At 46.0% G+C, this 15,897-nt stretch overlaps 2 protein-coding genes across 7 annotated transcripts in view; both read right to left on the bottom strand.

Moving 5' to 3' along the window:
• LOC129819581 (plectin-like) overlaps positions 1–15,897 on the bottom strand; it is a 181,250-nt gene that overhangs the window by 89,351 nt on the left and 76,002 nt on the right. The gene's annotated exons all lie outside the window — the stretch shown is intronic.
• Positions 589–3,813, bottom strand: LOC129820357 (retinitis pigmentosa 1-like 1 protein; the record flags this gene model as incomplete). The annotated part of the gene is made up of 1 exon (XM_055877424.1): positions 589–3,813. A coding segment is annotated over exon 1 (2,091 nt), but the record flags the coding sequence as incomplete, so codon positions are not given.

The raw sequence follows: 15,897 nt of genomic DNA, 5'->3' as shown, positions 1-15,897 counted from the left end.
TTTGAAGAATCTCAAATATAAAATATATTTTGATTTGTTTAACACTTTTTTGGTTACTACATGATTCCATATGTGTTATTTCATAGTTTTGATGTCTTCACTATTATTCTACAATGTAGAATAATAGTAAAAATAATGAAAAACCTTTGAATGAGTAGGTGTTCTAAAACATTTGCCCGGTAGTGTATGTGTTCTGAGAATTACATTTCATGTTACAAGAAGAACTACATTTAGTTAAGTGCAAAGCAAGCAAGCCACAACCGTGCAGTATCAGAATATTATAGCATGCATCCTGCAAGTGACATATGATTTAGAGAGTCTGGTTATTGTTTCGCCTTATGGAAAATGACAAGTTCATTACTTGTATCGTTATTGGATCTAATTAACTACAGATCACCCTCCCACACATTCACAAACAAACAGTACCCATAGAAACGCCTGTGATGTCACTGATGCAGGAAAAGACTGTAGTCGAAGAAGGGTTAACTAGAAAGAGCTCAAACCTTGTAGTGTATCAGGCCACATCTTCTTCACCTCCTCCTCCTCCTCCTCCTCCTCCTCCTCCTCCTCCTCCTCCTCCTCCTCCTCCTCCTCCTCCTCCTCCTCAGGTTCCTCTGTGAGAAAGGCCCAGTCACCCTGGGGAAGGGAATTTTTCAGAGCGGCAACGGGGCACTCAGAGGAGGCGATGGGACACTCAGAGGGGATGACAGGGGCAGTACACTCAGCCCCAAAGAGAGGACTAACCTCTTGCTCAAGTCCAAGCTGTGAGACAGTGCCTGCCATTCCAATGGAGGGGGGTTCCATGAAGGCCTCAGACAGGGAGATTTGGGTCTCAAACACTGTGGAATACACTGTGGAGCTTACTACCTGGGAGGTTCCCTCAAGTAGCATCTCAGATCTGAAGGTTGCCATAGCGGGTATTTCTTGAGTGATGTGCTCTAGCACTGTCTGCTGATGGTACTCTGTGAGGTCTGTGAAGTCCTCTGTGACTGGGGGTAGTGGGGTGGGAAGGTCAGTGTCAGAGTCTGGCTCAGTGGAGTCAGCTTTGGTCAATGGGACGGAGGCCTTAACCTCCGGTATGGCTTCTGTAATTGTAACTGGTTTACTTTCGGCCTCTACGGCGCCTTCTGTGGTTGTAGCTGGCTCACTCTCAGCTTCAATGTTTTCTGTGATTGTAACTGGTTCACTCTCGGCTTCAGTAGCAACTGCAGCTGTGATTGGTTCAGGCTCAGAGGCCTCAGAATCATAAGAAGCCTCAGACGAAGAGGCCTCAGGCTCCTCTTGAGTGGATGGTTCCTCCTCAACTTCTTTGGGCTCTTCGAGTATCTCAATATCAGTACCATGTGGGAGGTCTTTGGGAGAAACTTCAGGGGCATCCTCGACAACCACCGCCTGAATGACAGCGGCTTCTTCAACAACCACCACCTCCGTGGCAGTCACTTTCTCAACAACATCTTCCACCTCTTCAGCGGACTCTTCAGTAGACTCTTCGATGGACTCTTCGGCAGACTCTTCAGCAGACCCTTCAGTGGATTGTTTGGGCTCTTCTTCAAACTCTTCAACAGGTGCGGTGGCCTCAAGGACCTCCTCCTTAATGGCCTCACCCACCTCAAACACCTCAGGCTCTGGGGCCTCTTCAGCTGCTTCTTCTATCTCCTTCACAACTGGCTTTGGCTCCTCCCGTTCCCACACACCTGAGAGCACCTCTGCAGCTTCCACAGCGGTGATCTCTTCCTTTTCTGGCTCAGCCTCTTCAACAGGCATGGGGGCCTCAAATGACACTTCCTCAACTGTCACCTCCTCCACCACTTTCTCCAATTCTAGGGCTGGGGCTTGGGCCTCTGGTTCCACTGCAGGGATGAATGCTGGTTCAATGATCTCTGCAAAAGGCACGAGCACAGCAACTTCCTGGGTCTTCTCTGGCTTAATAGGAGCAGGGGCAGGAACTTCAGGCACAAATGGTTTGACATCTCCGGCTGGAGCAGGGGATCTGACAGGCCTAGCCTCCAGAGGAGGAGGATATGCAGGGCCACGTGGAGCAAAGCCTCTCCTCTGGCCCTCTTCTGGCACACGCTGTTCCTCTCTGTGGAAACCTTGGCCTCTTCTGAAGAAAGTCTGGGTCTCAGCTCCAGGCTCCCCTACAGGTCCGCGGCCGCGGCCCTGGTAGGAGCCCCTGAACCTCATCGCGGGCCTCTCACCCGAGGCCTCCTCCTCGCCGGGGAGTCCCCTCTTGTGGCGGTAGCCCTGGCGGTCTATCATGCCCTGCTGGCTCTCCTGTCCGACCCTGGGTTTGGGGGAGTAGAAGGGGGGGCCCTCCACGGTCTGGACCACTCCACGGCTGGCCCGACGCATCATGTCCAGGGTGGACGCGGGGCGACGCACGCGCTGCAGGGAGGAGGGCACGATCTCAGGTGGCAGACGCAAGTAGTCCCGCAGGTACACGATGCCCTCGTTGGTGAGGTACCAGTAGGAATGCTTCCATGCAAAGGTCTCCCGCGCAAAGCCTTTGGATTTGAGGGAGCCCATGGCCCTTATCACCTTCAGGTTAGCAACCCCCTGGATCTCAGGGTGCATGCACTGGGGACGCCTGTCCTTCTTGGCCACCATGACGCCATCCCGAAAGAGGAGCTCATAAATGGCCCTCAGATCTGCCAGGGGCATTACCATGCCAGCAACCATTTTGACCTCTTGGGTTTTCTTTTAAGGACTAATTAACTTATTTTGTTTAATGCAGAGGAAACTGAATGCAGTCACTCCTGGTTATACAATAGCAGGACTGGCTGCCAACTATTAAGACTTAAAATGTTTTAACAAAGTCTTCCAGTCTTGATGCTGTCCTTGTGTGTTTCCATATTTCTTCTATTGTGTTGGGAAAATCGATATATTTCAGTCCCACGGAACACAGGAAATGTTCCCTATGAATCAGTTTCCCTTGGAAGTAAAAAGGCACTGATCTACCGAAGTGCCTGAGTCAGTGTGGCACAAAAAGCAAGCCCACAACCCCTCCTACCTTCTCTCTGGTCGGTGGAGAAACAGCCTGGCCGAGGCGAGTAGGGAAGAAAAGGGGAAAAGGCGAAGGGGGTGTGTGCACACGCGGGATGCAGGGAAAAAAAGAAGGAAGCTCAGCAGGCGAGCTAGCAAGAGAGCCAGGAGTGACACACCTCTGCCGCACCATGGCACATGTGTTTGTACACTGTCTGCCTAAAGGGGACACCCCCACCAGAGCTCTGCCACTCCCCCTTTGGCTGCTGGAAGCAGAGATCTAGGCAGAGTGGGCTGGGCTCCAACACATGAACACATAGGAGACACCCTGTCCTGTACAGTCCGCGACAGCCAGACATTCACTCATCTTAGTGCAAACCTCTACAGCCAATCCAGAGCACATCTCTTGCACTCAGTGACATTTAGGTTTTTACAGTATATTTTGCTGAAGCTTACACACTCACGTTTGAATATCCAAAGAGGGGGGCAAACTACTGCTTAAAGAGAGAGAGAGAAAAATGACATATAGACCGTCCAAACTCCAGGGAGTGTTTCACAAAACTGAGAAAACATGTTGAACATACATGGAGCACATGTGTGTATGCGTATGCACATGTGAGTCTAGTAGGGGAACAGTATGTCCCTCAGAGCACTTTAAGGAGGAGGAATTATTATTGGTTCTTTGCTCCAGCACTCTCTACTGAATTTTCAACACTGCATTCCTTGAAAAACTGCTCCCTCTTTAAAGGCCCATAGCAGCCGTTTTTAGATCGGTATAATGGTTAACAACCAAGTACCTGGTTAACAACCAAGTACCTTACTGTAATTGATTTTTATTAACATTGGCAAAAAATGGCTTTTTAGCAACAAAAAAAATTATCAAGAGAGACTTTTTATAGGACTATCTGGGAGTGGTTTGTGTGGGATGGTTAAAACTGAAAACTAGCTGTTATTGGTAGTGAGGTTTGGAACGCTTGTTGCTATTGGTCTATTAACCAATTTACCACATGATGATGTCACCATGGAAAGCTGAAACTCCTGTCCATGAAAACCTTCTGATTAGAAGTTCCTGCGTAGATTGTATTTTCAACGACTAACTACCAGGAAATAACACCGATCAAATGTTTTCACTCTTATAGTTTCATCAGCTGTTGTACAGCTGTTCTACAACACAGGCAAAACAGAGCTTTGACTGCACTGGGACTTTAAAATTGCTTAATCTTTAATTTATTGATCTTGTGTTCATAAAACACCATGATTGCAATTAGTGGCTCGTTTCTCATTACTAGCCAAAATGCTGAGAAAGTTTTTGAAAGACTTTATTTTAGTCTTTCGATAAGGTAAAACGTGTCTTCAAAACCCTTAGTCTACTAGTGATTTAACAATAGGGAATTGTGCTGACTATGCTGTGCTCGTAGAAATAGAATGAATAGAACGCATTCTCAATCTGTTGCTGTGCTGCACACTTTCACTAGATCAAATAGTACAAATCTAGTTAAATCAAACTGCTAACTACCGCTAACCATGTATAAACTGCTGTACTGAACAAGAATACCCTATATTTCCAGATTTGAGTCAGCAGCCAGGAACATGACATTTAATATCTAATGCATGTGAAGATCACATGTCAACTTGAACATGTCTGTGCAGTTCACATTGTGGTTGCAGGGTATATGGAAGAGCTGGAGAGGGTCTGAGTGTTACCTGTTACACCGGTCTAAATGGGGTCTCAGATATAGGGCTGTGACGGTCATGGAATTTTGGATGAAGGTAATTGGCCAAATGACCGTGGTCACCATAATAACCATTCGAATATCCCCCAAAAAGTTGTATTTAATTTTTCTTTTTATACACACTTTCTCCTCTCCTCCACTCCTGACCACATGTGCTACCTTAGAAGTAAACCACATGAGTCATTGGCTTCATCAATAAGTGCACCGATGATGTCATCCCCCACAGTGACCATACGTACATACCCCAACCAGAAGCCATGGATTACAGGCAACATCCTCACCAAGTGAAAGGCTAGAGCTGCCGCTTTCAAGGAGCTGGACTCTAACACGGAAGCTTATAAGAAATCCCGCTATGCCCTCCGACGAACCATCAAACAGGCAAAGTGTTAATGCAGGACTAAGATCGAATTGTACTACACCGGCTCCGATGCTTGTCGGATGTGGCAAGGCTTGCAAACCATTACGGACTACAAAGGGAAGCACAGCCAAGAGCTGCCCAGTGACACGAGCCTGCCAGACGAGCTAAACAACTTCCATGCTCGCTTCGAGGCAAATAACACTGAAACATGCGAGAGCACCAGCTGTTCAGGACGACTGTGTGATCACGCTCTCCACAGCCAATGTAAGACCTTTAAACAGGTCAACATTCAAAAGGCTTCAGGGCCAGATGTATGATCAGGACGTGTACTCGGAGCATGCGCTGACCAACTGGCAAGTGTCTTCACTGACATTTTCAACCTCTCCGAGTCTGTAATACCAACATGTTTTAAACAGACCACCATTCTGTGCCCAAGAACAGGCACTCACGTCTGTAGCCATGAAGTGCTTTAAAAGGTTGCTCATGGCTCACATCAACACCATTATCCCAGAAACCCCAGACCCACTCCAATTTGCATACCGCCTTAACAGATCCACAGATGATGCAATCTCTATTGCACTCCACACTGCCCTTTCCCACCTGGACAAAAGGAACACCTATGTGAGAATGCTATTCATTGACAACAGCTCAGTGTTCAACACTACAGTGCCCTCAAAACTCATCACTAAGCTAAGGACCCTGGCACTACACACCTCCCTCTGCAACTGGATCCTGGACTTCCTGATGGGCTGCCCCCAGGTGGTGAGGGTAGGTAACAACACATCCGCCACGCTGATCCTCAACACAGGGGCATGCTCAGCCCCCTCCTGTACTCCCTGTTCACTCATGACTGCAAAGCCAGGCACAACTCCAACACCATCATTACGTTTGCCGATAACAGTACAGTGGTAGGCCTGATCACCGACAACAACGAGAGCCTATAGGGATGAGGTCAGAGACCTGGCCGTGTGGTGCCAGGACAACAACCTCTCACTCAACACAATCAAGACAAAGGAGATGATTGTGGACTACAGGAAAAGGAGGACCGAGCACACCTCTATTCTCATCGACGGGGCTGTAAGTTCCTTGGTGTCCACATCACCAACAAACTATCATGGTTCAAGCACACCAAGACAGTCGTGAAGAGGGCATGACAAAACCTATTCCCCCTCAAGAGACTGAAAAGATTTGGTATGGGTCCTCAGATCCTCAAAAGGTTCTACAGCTGCAACATTGAGAGCATCCTGACTGGTTGCATCACTGCCTGGTATGGCAACTGCTCGGCCTCCGACCGCAAGGCACTACAGAGGTTCGTGCGTTAGGCCCAGTACATCACTTGGGCCAAGCTTCCTGCCATCCAGGACCTCAATACCAGGCGGTGTCAGAGGAAGGCACTAAAAATTGTCAAAGATTCCAGCCACCCTAGTCATAGACTGTTCTCTCTGCTACCGCACGGCAAGTGGTACCGGAGCGCCAAGTCTAGGTCCAAGAGGCTTCTAAACAGCCATAAGACTCCTGAACATCTAATCAAATGGCTACCCAGACTATTTGCATTGCCCCTCCCCCTCTTTTACGCCACTGCTACTCCCTGTTATTATCTACGACTCTGTACTGATACCCTCTGTATATAGCCTCGCTATTGTTATTTTACTGCTGCTCTTTAACTACTTGTTACTTTTATTTCTTCTTCTTATTTGTATTTTTTAAACTGCATTGTTGGTTAGGGGCTTGTAAGTAAGCATTTCACTGTAAGGTCTACTACACCTGTTGTATTCGGGGCATGTGACTAATAACATTTGATTTGATATGATTGGATATAGAATGAATAGAACGGGCATCCCCATTCAAGTCAATGTTGGCATAATGGGTACTCATAGGAGCAAAGAAGGAAGTAAAATATGTGCTAAAATATGTCCCTATGGGCCCTGGTCCAAAGTAGTGCACTATACCGAAATAAGGTGCCATTAGGGACGTATCCTAACAGTAGTGGTAGTTGTGAGGTGGGAGGCGCGGATGTACAATCACACTAATGCAACGCCAGACTCCATTAACAATAGTGTCTCAGAGTTAATCTTCTGACAGGGGAGGGAGAGGCTATACAGTAAGCCAGTCATCTAAGCTATACTCTCTTGTCGGGGATGAACAAGACACACAGATACGTTGAATGGACAGTGAAGAAACCCTCTGCTAAACAGGTGTCCACATAGTGCAACAGCTGTAAAGTATCGGCAGTCATCCTGACAAAACACTGAACTACAGTATCAAACTACTAAAACACACTACTTCATTATTCTAACCATGACATGGAATGATGTAGCCTAATCAGTATGATATGAAGCAAATTCCTAAACTGTACACGATCACCTATATGTAAATCACATCACACCCTTCATGAGTCATTGCATACATTCCACAGTACCTACATCTTCAACCCTGCATATCCATCTCCCCATTATTTTATCAACTCTGCCTGCGTCCCAGATGGCACCCTATTCCCTATGGGCCCATGTCAAAAGTAGTGCACCATGTAGGGAATAGGATGTCATTTGGGACGTAGTTCTGTCACACTTTTAGTTATCACTATACTACAGTACCTACACCTTCAACTCTGCATATCTCCCCATTCTTTTATCAACTCTCGTCTCGCACAACACACCAGTCCCAGGACTCTGGCGCAGTGCCTATGTTCCCTACAAAGTGCACTACTTTTGACCAGAGCCCTATGGGCCTTGGTCAAAATAGGGAATAGGGAGTCATTTCGGATGAACACAGCCCAGTGATGCAGATCCTTGATGCTAATGAACAACAACCAGGGATGGTGCTGCTGCCAGAGGGAGGATTTCACGCACTGATTATAAACAAAGGAGTCTCTAACAACATATCGCAGTGGATCTCTTCACCGTGTTCATGATTCCCGGCTACAGCCAGACTGGCATGCAAGAGAGCTGGTGGCCAAGTTAGAACCATCACGGAACCATTGACTGCTAAGATTTTCCTCTCTCAGGACAGGATGGAGATGGAGAGATACGACACCCTATTCAGCCTAGACTTGGACATGCACACAACTGCAGAAAACATGCATTAAATCAGGTCTATTGGATTGTATTACTTTTCATCAAAACAGTACAGCAGGCACTGGAGCAATGCGTTTTGAAAAATCCTCTGAGAATAGACCAAAAGCTATGACTTTCTCCTATGTGGCCCACCAAAACCTTCGTAAACATGTAGCCGCAGTTTATATTTCCAAAAACGATGGATAGAGGACCATGTTTTGGCACTTTTTGACAGTGAGGAAATATAACACATTTTCAGACCTCGTTGAAGACCGAATTCAGCCCCCGGGGGCAAAATGAGTTTGACACCACTGGCCTAATGGATCCCCTGAGCAATGCCTGGGCACACCCTTTCAGTCCTGTTGCTTCCATCCACCACCACCCAAAATAGCAATGTCAGCGGGGGATGAGGGGCACTTGGCAACCGTACTCAGAGAGGAGTATGGATGAAGTTTATTCCACCGGTCACGACGGGCCGCCACTGCTAAATAATTGCCACTATGCCAAAAAATATGATTTAAAAAAAGAATACATTAAGTGAAGGTCAAATGTTTTCAATGGAAACTTAAATGACTAAAACCAGATATAAAGTATGTAGAAAATATAATGGAGCTTTATAAGATCATCTTTGAGAACTAACAACAGCCACAATAAAAACTAGATAATCAGGGAGAATACAAAAAAATAAATGGCATGGCATGGGGCCCAAATTATTTTATGATAATGTTTGAGTCACTCAGATAGCATAAGAACATAAACCATGGCAAAATATGTATAATTGCAGGATATAAGTCTACTCATGTTTCACTTTTATAGAAAAAAATATTTTTTGTGTGTGTCAATTTTGACCACCCAACAAAAAAATGGTCCAACCCAGCTGGCAAATGGCCAATCAGCCACTGAGTGAACCCCGCACAGCATGGCACCAAAGTTCTTATTCACACAGGTAGCCACGCCTAGTTACAGTTCATATACTGTAGGTTTATACCATTTGAAACAGACCTACGCCTACATCCTTCAAAAATGCACAAATTCTGTTCGAACCACTTCAGGGTGTCGCCATAGGTTGACACTTGGGATGCGGCCTGAGTGAAAGCAAAAGGAGATAATATCTCCTCTGATAAATGACCTGTCCCATCATCTTCCTGATATTCTCCTCCTCCATTCTCAGAACCGCTTAGCTGTGGGGTCTGGCATACCTATACTGTAACCAAGGGTTGTTAGAGTGTACTGTAGGTACATTTTTGTTGTCACTTGTACTTTCGTAACCTCGTCCCTAGGCTCAATTGCTTCCCGAGAGCCTGCTGGTGGACGAGACTTTCATGAAATTGCTTGTTCATAACAAAACATGTTTCACCATTCTTCAATGCACTGAAATGACACTTCTTCTCACAAACTGGTCATCAAATCAGGTTTTCTGCAAAGCGAAATCTGGTAAATATCAATTATGGGGATAATAGGGCCCCACATACTTCAAGTTGGGACTGACCAGACTGCATATATGGTGCAGATTAGTGAATGTCTTGTAGTGTTTTTCAGTGAGCTTGGTTTTGTACCAGTGAAACATTTCACAGAGATGTAGCATGCCACTTAATGTGACATTGTAACAGTAGCACAGCTTGATTTAGTACCTATTCTAAAGGAGGACAGTGTCTGTGTCTCAATTGGCACCATATTCCCTATACAGTGCACTACTTTTGACCAGGGCCCTGGTCAAAAGTAGTGCACTAATTGCATAAGATTGCATAACAACATCTCTAGGTAGCGACCCAAATGGCACCCTATTCCCTAAATAGGGCACTACTTTTGATGGGCCCATAGGGCACTGGTCAAAAGTAATGCCCTATGTAGGGAATAGGGTGCCATTTGGGATGAAGCCCTAGTCTCTCATTTACGCATGATCAGTGCAGACACAAGCCCTACCATGGTGAAGCCGTTGCAAAGGAAGGCTCACCATTACTCAATAAATGGAATGTAATGACAGTTTTTAATTAGTAATGCACTTATCTTTGGGACTCTGTGAGAACCACAGACATTTGGAACACAGCTGGGATTTGAAATAGAAAATATCTGCCTCAATGTTTAAAAGAGAAAGTTGGCATAGCTAACCGCTGAGCTGTTAGGTAAATGAGTAGTAACCAGTTGGGTGAGAGAGGCAAAGGGCCCACTGAAGGAGATGATAGTAGCTGACAGATAATCGGGGAGTTCCAGAATAGTGGTGCCAGGAACCACATGCCGTCTACATTCAAAAGCCGAAACAGACCTAGCCTGGGGGGAAACCAGTCCCCGAGAAACAGCACACAAAAGGGGCAGTGTCTTTTAGCTTTTAACACAATTGAAAAACATTAAGATTTTGTTGATTATAGACCATGTGACCGGGCCAGGAAAAAGACAGTTATAACAGACACCTGGTCAGGGAAAACACCCATTCCAAATATGAATTACATACCAAAGACAGATGCGTATGGCACACTGTTCTTAACGCCTCTTGCAGACAGTATAAAAGACAGGTAAAAAAACAAAAAAAGAGTACCAGGGGTTGGAAATGATTCAGGGAACAGAATCAGAAGCGGGAACGAAAGTGATCTATACTGTTCCGGAACAGAAACATTATTTTATGGGAGTATGGGAACCGGTTAATAATGTTTTTTTTACATTCCAGGCTTTTTTTCGGTCCCACCAAAAACGTAAAACAAAGTGCCTACGCAAAGCCTTCACTCTGTCACTCAGAAACTTATTCCAGTGTCTGCCTGCCAGCTGAAAGTCTTTGCCAGTGTGTGTGTACACGTGTGTAGGGTATCTGCCTCTCCCCCTCTGAAGCATAGCCTACTGAAGTTACAGGCGTGATTCAGAAATTAGGGAAGAGTTTTTTTAATGACAGAATAATAATACACTTTTTCAATGCATGTTAAGGATACTATAGATATCACATTTCACATTAGATTTATTAACTACTAAAGTTGTGTTTTTAATTCTGGTGCCACTCTGCACACACAAGCTTGTAAGCTAGCTAGCTAGCACTGGTCCAACATTAAGCCAACTGTTGGAAGTTCAAAGACATTCAAAGTTTTTCCATAGAAGCTGCTCCTCCGTCGGTGTAATTCTGTGGGCCTAAATCAGATATTGCATGTCATAACAAGACGCCCAGTGCTTCAAGCCAAGCCAAGCCTCCCGCTCCACCCTCTCTTGCTCTTTCTCCATCCGCAAAATTTCAATCGCATCTCGCGCCCTACACTTGTCTGGCCATCGCGCATGTAAACAACTATAGCTTGGTGAAGTAACTTAGTGTTGAGCTAAATGTACAAAAAAAATTCATTTCAGAGGTTTAAAAAGGAACGATATAAACAGCTACTTTTTTGGGGGATGGAAAAGGTTCAGAACTTTATTTTGCAGTTCAGAACAGTGGAATAGAACGAAAAAAGAATGGTTCTGTTCAGAACGAAACAAACTCCTGCAGAGTACTGACACCTGAGAAAGTCCATAATCCTGCAGCTCTCACTCCCTTTTCCTCAGGGGTCACAAAACACTTCCCAACTGTGCGAACCTTAATGGAAAAAAAAGTGATCACAAAGTGATTCCTTTGCCTTTAGAAGGTCAATTGTGTGTGTTCCATTCAACATGAGTCACCCGGCATCCATGCCTCCCCTGAGAGAGCAGCGAACGTGGAAAAAAATATGGAGCCCGTGCAGGCACACTATGGACACCCATTGCAAGGCTAAAACTATGCAGCAGGGGAATGGTAAAATATTTGTTTTCCCATTTTCTGAGAGTTAGATGGTAGAATTGTGCCCTCCTCTGACTCATGAAGTGCTTCTCTACTGCTATTCCACCAATTACAAGTCTGTAGAGCGGAGTGGACAAAACCATCAGTAGAGTGTGGTGCAGTACAGTGTGGTGTTCCAGTAGCCTACATGTCAACTCACACTGCCCTCTATTGGAGACATGGCCCTAGTGGGGACAGGACCCAAAGCACTCTGGGGTTCAGGTGACAACACAACAAAGCTCCCAACAAGTATAAAGGTCCTAGGATGTGTTACAATTCCAAATGGCAGCCTATTCCCTATATAGTCCACTACTTTTGATGAGAGCCCTATGGGCCTTGGTCAAAAGTAGTGCACTATATAGTTAATAGGGTAGGGGAGAGTGGGTTAGTTGAGCCAAAGGGGTAAGTTGAGCCACCCTTGTTTCTAGGAAATCATACACAAAATGTATAATTTTACCAAATATTTAGGAAGAGGTCATAATTTCATGGATTTTGTCAAGGAAGAAACCACATGGAAAAAGAGGCAATCAAGTCAGGTACAGAAAAATAATTTTCACCAAATCAAAATCATTTATTGTGTTAGAGGTTTCACGATGCTTGTATCTAAACCAACGTAGATCATTTTAAGTATTGTTCTATACATCAGTTGGGGTCTCTATAAGCTTCAATATGAGGTCCTAACAATGGCGCCAACGGTGCTATTTTGTGTGTTTCTTCACATTGTTGGTTAGTTATTTTGTACATAATGTTGATGCTACCATCTCTTATGACCGAAAAGAGCTTCTGGATATCAGAACAGCGACTACTCACCTCGAAATGGATGAAGATTTCTTCTTTAATGAGTCCGACGGGAAGCGTATACTTCTTCCCAGAGACCAGGCCCAAATCCCTGTCATTCACGTGAAGAAAAGACGGAAATACAGGGGGCGGAGATCGGGGTGCCTTGTGAGAATTCATCAGCGAGTGGGGAACCTGCTTCTACCATCCGTTCTATTGGCCAACGTGCAATCATTGGAAAATAAACTGGATGATCTCCGTTCGAGACTATCCTACCAGCGGGATATTCAAAACTGTAATGTCTTGGCTGAACGACAACAGAGATAATATACATTTAGCTGTTTTTTTAAAAATGTATTTCCACCAGCATGTCACATGTGCAACCAGAGAGAAAAAAAAACTCTAGACCACCTTTACTCCACACACAGAGACGCGTACAAAGCTCTCCCTCCCCCTCCATTTGGCAAATCTGACCATAATTCTATACTCCTGATTCCTGTTTACAAGCAAAGACTAAAGCAGGAAGTACCAATGACTCGCTCAATACGGAAGTGGTCGGATGCTGAAAACTATTACGGACGACAAAGAGAAACCCCGCTTGCAGCTGCCCAGTGGTGCGAGCCTACCAGACGAGCTAAATGCCTTTTATGCTCGCTTCGAGGCAGATAACACTGAAGCATGCCTAAGAGCACCAGCTGTTCTGGACGACTGTGTGATCACGCTCTCCGTAGCCAATGTGAGCAAGACCTTTATACAGGTCAACATTCACAAGGCCACGCGGCCAGACGGATTACCCGGACGTGTACTCAGAGCATGCGCTGACCAACTGGCAATTGTCTTTACTGACATTTTCAACCTCTCCCTGACTGAGTCTGTAATGTTTCAAGCAGACCACCATAGTCCCTGTGCTCAAGAAAGTGAAAGTAACCTGCCTAAATGACTACCGACCCGTAGCAAACACGTCGATAGCCATGAAGTGCTTTGAAAGGCTGGTCATGGCTCACATCAACACTATCATCTGGAAAACCCTAGACCCACTCCAATTTGCATACCGCCCCAACAGATCCACAGATGAAGCAATCTCTATTGCACTCCACACTGCCATTTTCCACCTGGACAAAAGAAACACCTATGTGAGAATGCTGTTCATTGACTACAGCTCAGCGTTCAACACCATAGTGCCCACAAAGCTCATCACTAAGCTAAGTTCCCTGGGACTAAACACCTCCCTCTGCAACTGGACCCTGGACTTCCTGACGGGCCGCCCCCAGGTGGAAAGGGTACACAACAACACATCTGCCACACTGATCCTCAACACGGGGGCCCCTCAGGGGTGCGTGTTTAGTCCCCTCCTGTACTCCCTGTTCACCGACGACTGCATGGCCAAGCACGACTCCAACACAATCATTAAGTTTGCTGACGACACAACAGTGTCAACGACAACGATCAGCCTATAGGGAGGAGGTCAGAGACATGGCAGTGTGGTGCTATGACAACAACGTCTCCCTCAACATGAGCAAGACAAAAGGAGCTGATTGTGGACTATAGGAAAAGGAGGGCTGAACACGCCCCCATTCACATCGAGGGGGCTGTAGTGGAGCGGGTCGAGAGTTTCAAGTTCCTTGGTGTCCACATCACCAACAAACTATTATGGTTCAAACACACCAAGACAGCCGTCGTTGGAAGCCTGTGTTTCAGACATAAGGAAGTGGTTGGCTGCAAATGTTCTACTTTTAAACTCGGACAAAACAGAGATGCCTGTTCTAGGTCCCAAGAAACAAAGAGATCTTCTGTTGAATCTGACAATTAATCTTGATGGTTGTACAGTCAGCACAGTTTTATTTGAGAAGGACCTCGGCGTTACTCTGGACCCTGATCTCTCTTTTGATGAACATATCAAGACTGTTTCAAGGACAGCTTTTTCCATCTACGTAACATTGCAAAAATCAGAAACGTTCTGTCCAAAAATGTATCCATTATTTTGTCACTTCTAGGTTAGACTACTGCAATGCTCTACTTTCCGGCTCCCTGGATAAAACACTAAATAAACTTCAGTTAGTGCTAAACACGGCTGCTAGAATCTTGACTAGAACCCAAAAATTTGATCATATTACTCCAGTGCTAGCCTCTCTACACTGGCTTCCTGTTAAGGCGATGTCTGAATTAAAAGTTTTACTGCTAACCTATAAAGCATTACATGGGCTTGCTCCTACCTATCTTTCTGATTTGGTCCTGTCGTACATACCTACACGTACGCTACGGTCACAAGACGCAGGCCTCCTTCTTGTCCCTAGAATTTCTAAGCAAACAGCTGGAGGCAGGGCTTTCTCCTATAGAGCTCAATTTTTATGGAATGGTCTGCCTACCCATGTGAGAGACGCAGACTCGGTCTCAACCTTTAAGTCTTTATTGAAGACTAGTCTCTTCAGTACTGCCTGGCCGGTTCCCCTATCTCCACTGGGATTCTCTGCCTCTAACCCTATTACAGGCGCTGAGTCACTGGCTTACTGGTGCTCTTCCATGCCGTCCCTAGGAGGGGTGCGTCACTTGAGTGGGTTGAGTTACTGACGTGATCTTCCTGGTCGGGATTGGCACCCCCCCTTGTGTTGTGCCGTGGCGGAGATTTTCGTGGGCTATACTCGGCCTTGTCTCAGGATGGCAAGTTGGTGGTTGAAGATATTCCTCTAGTGGTGTGGGGGCTGTGCTTTGGCAAAGTGGGTGGAGTCATATCCTGCCTGTTTGGCCCTGTCCGGGGGTATCGTCGGATGGGTCCACAGTGTCTCAAGACCCCTCCTGTTTCAGCCTCCAGTATTTATGCTGCAGTAGTTTATGTGTCAGGGGGCTAGGGTCAGTCTGTTATATCTGGAGTATTTCTCCTGTCTTATCCGGTGTCCTGTGTGAATTTAAGTATGCTCTCTCTAATTCTCTCTCTCTCTTTCTCTCTCGGAGGACCTGAGCCCTAGGATCATGCCTCAGGACTACCTGGCTTGAAGACTACTCGCTGTCCCCAGTCCACCTGGCCGTGCTGCTGCTCCAGTTTCAACTGTTCTGCCTGCGGCTATGGAACCTTGACATGTTCATCGGACGTGCTACCTGTCCCAGACCTGCTGTTTTCAACTCTCTAGAGACAGCAGGAGCGGTAGAGATACTCTCAATGATCAGCTATGAAAAGCCAACTGACATTTACTCCTGAGGTGCTGAGCTGTTGCACCCTCGACAACCACTGATTAT

The sequence above is a fragment of the Salvelinus fontinalis genome, chromosome 22 (assembly GCF_029448725.1).
Source record: "Salvelinus fontinalis isolate EN_2023a chromosome 22, ASM2944872v1, whole genome shotgun sequence".
Taxonomy (NCBI): domain Eukaryota; kingdom Metazoa; phylum Chordata; class Actinopteri; order Salmoniformes; family Salmonidae; genus Salvelinus; species Salvelinus fontinalis.
The sequence above is the reverse complement of the archived record's forward strand: the minus strand, read 5'-3'. Positions and strand labels throughout refer to the sequence as shown.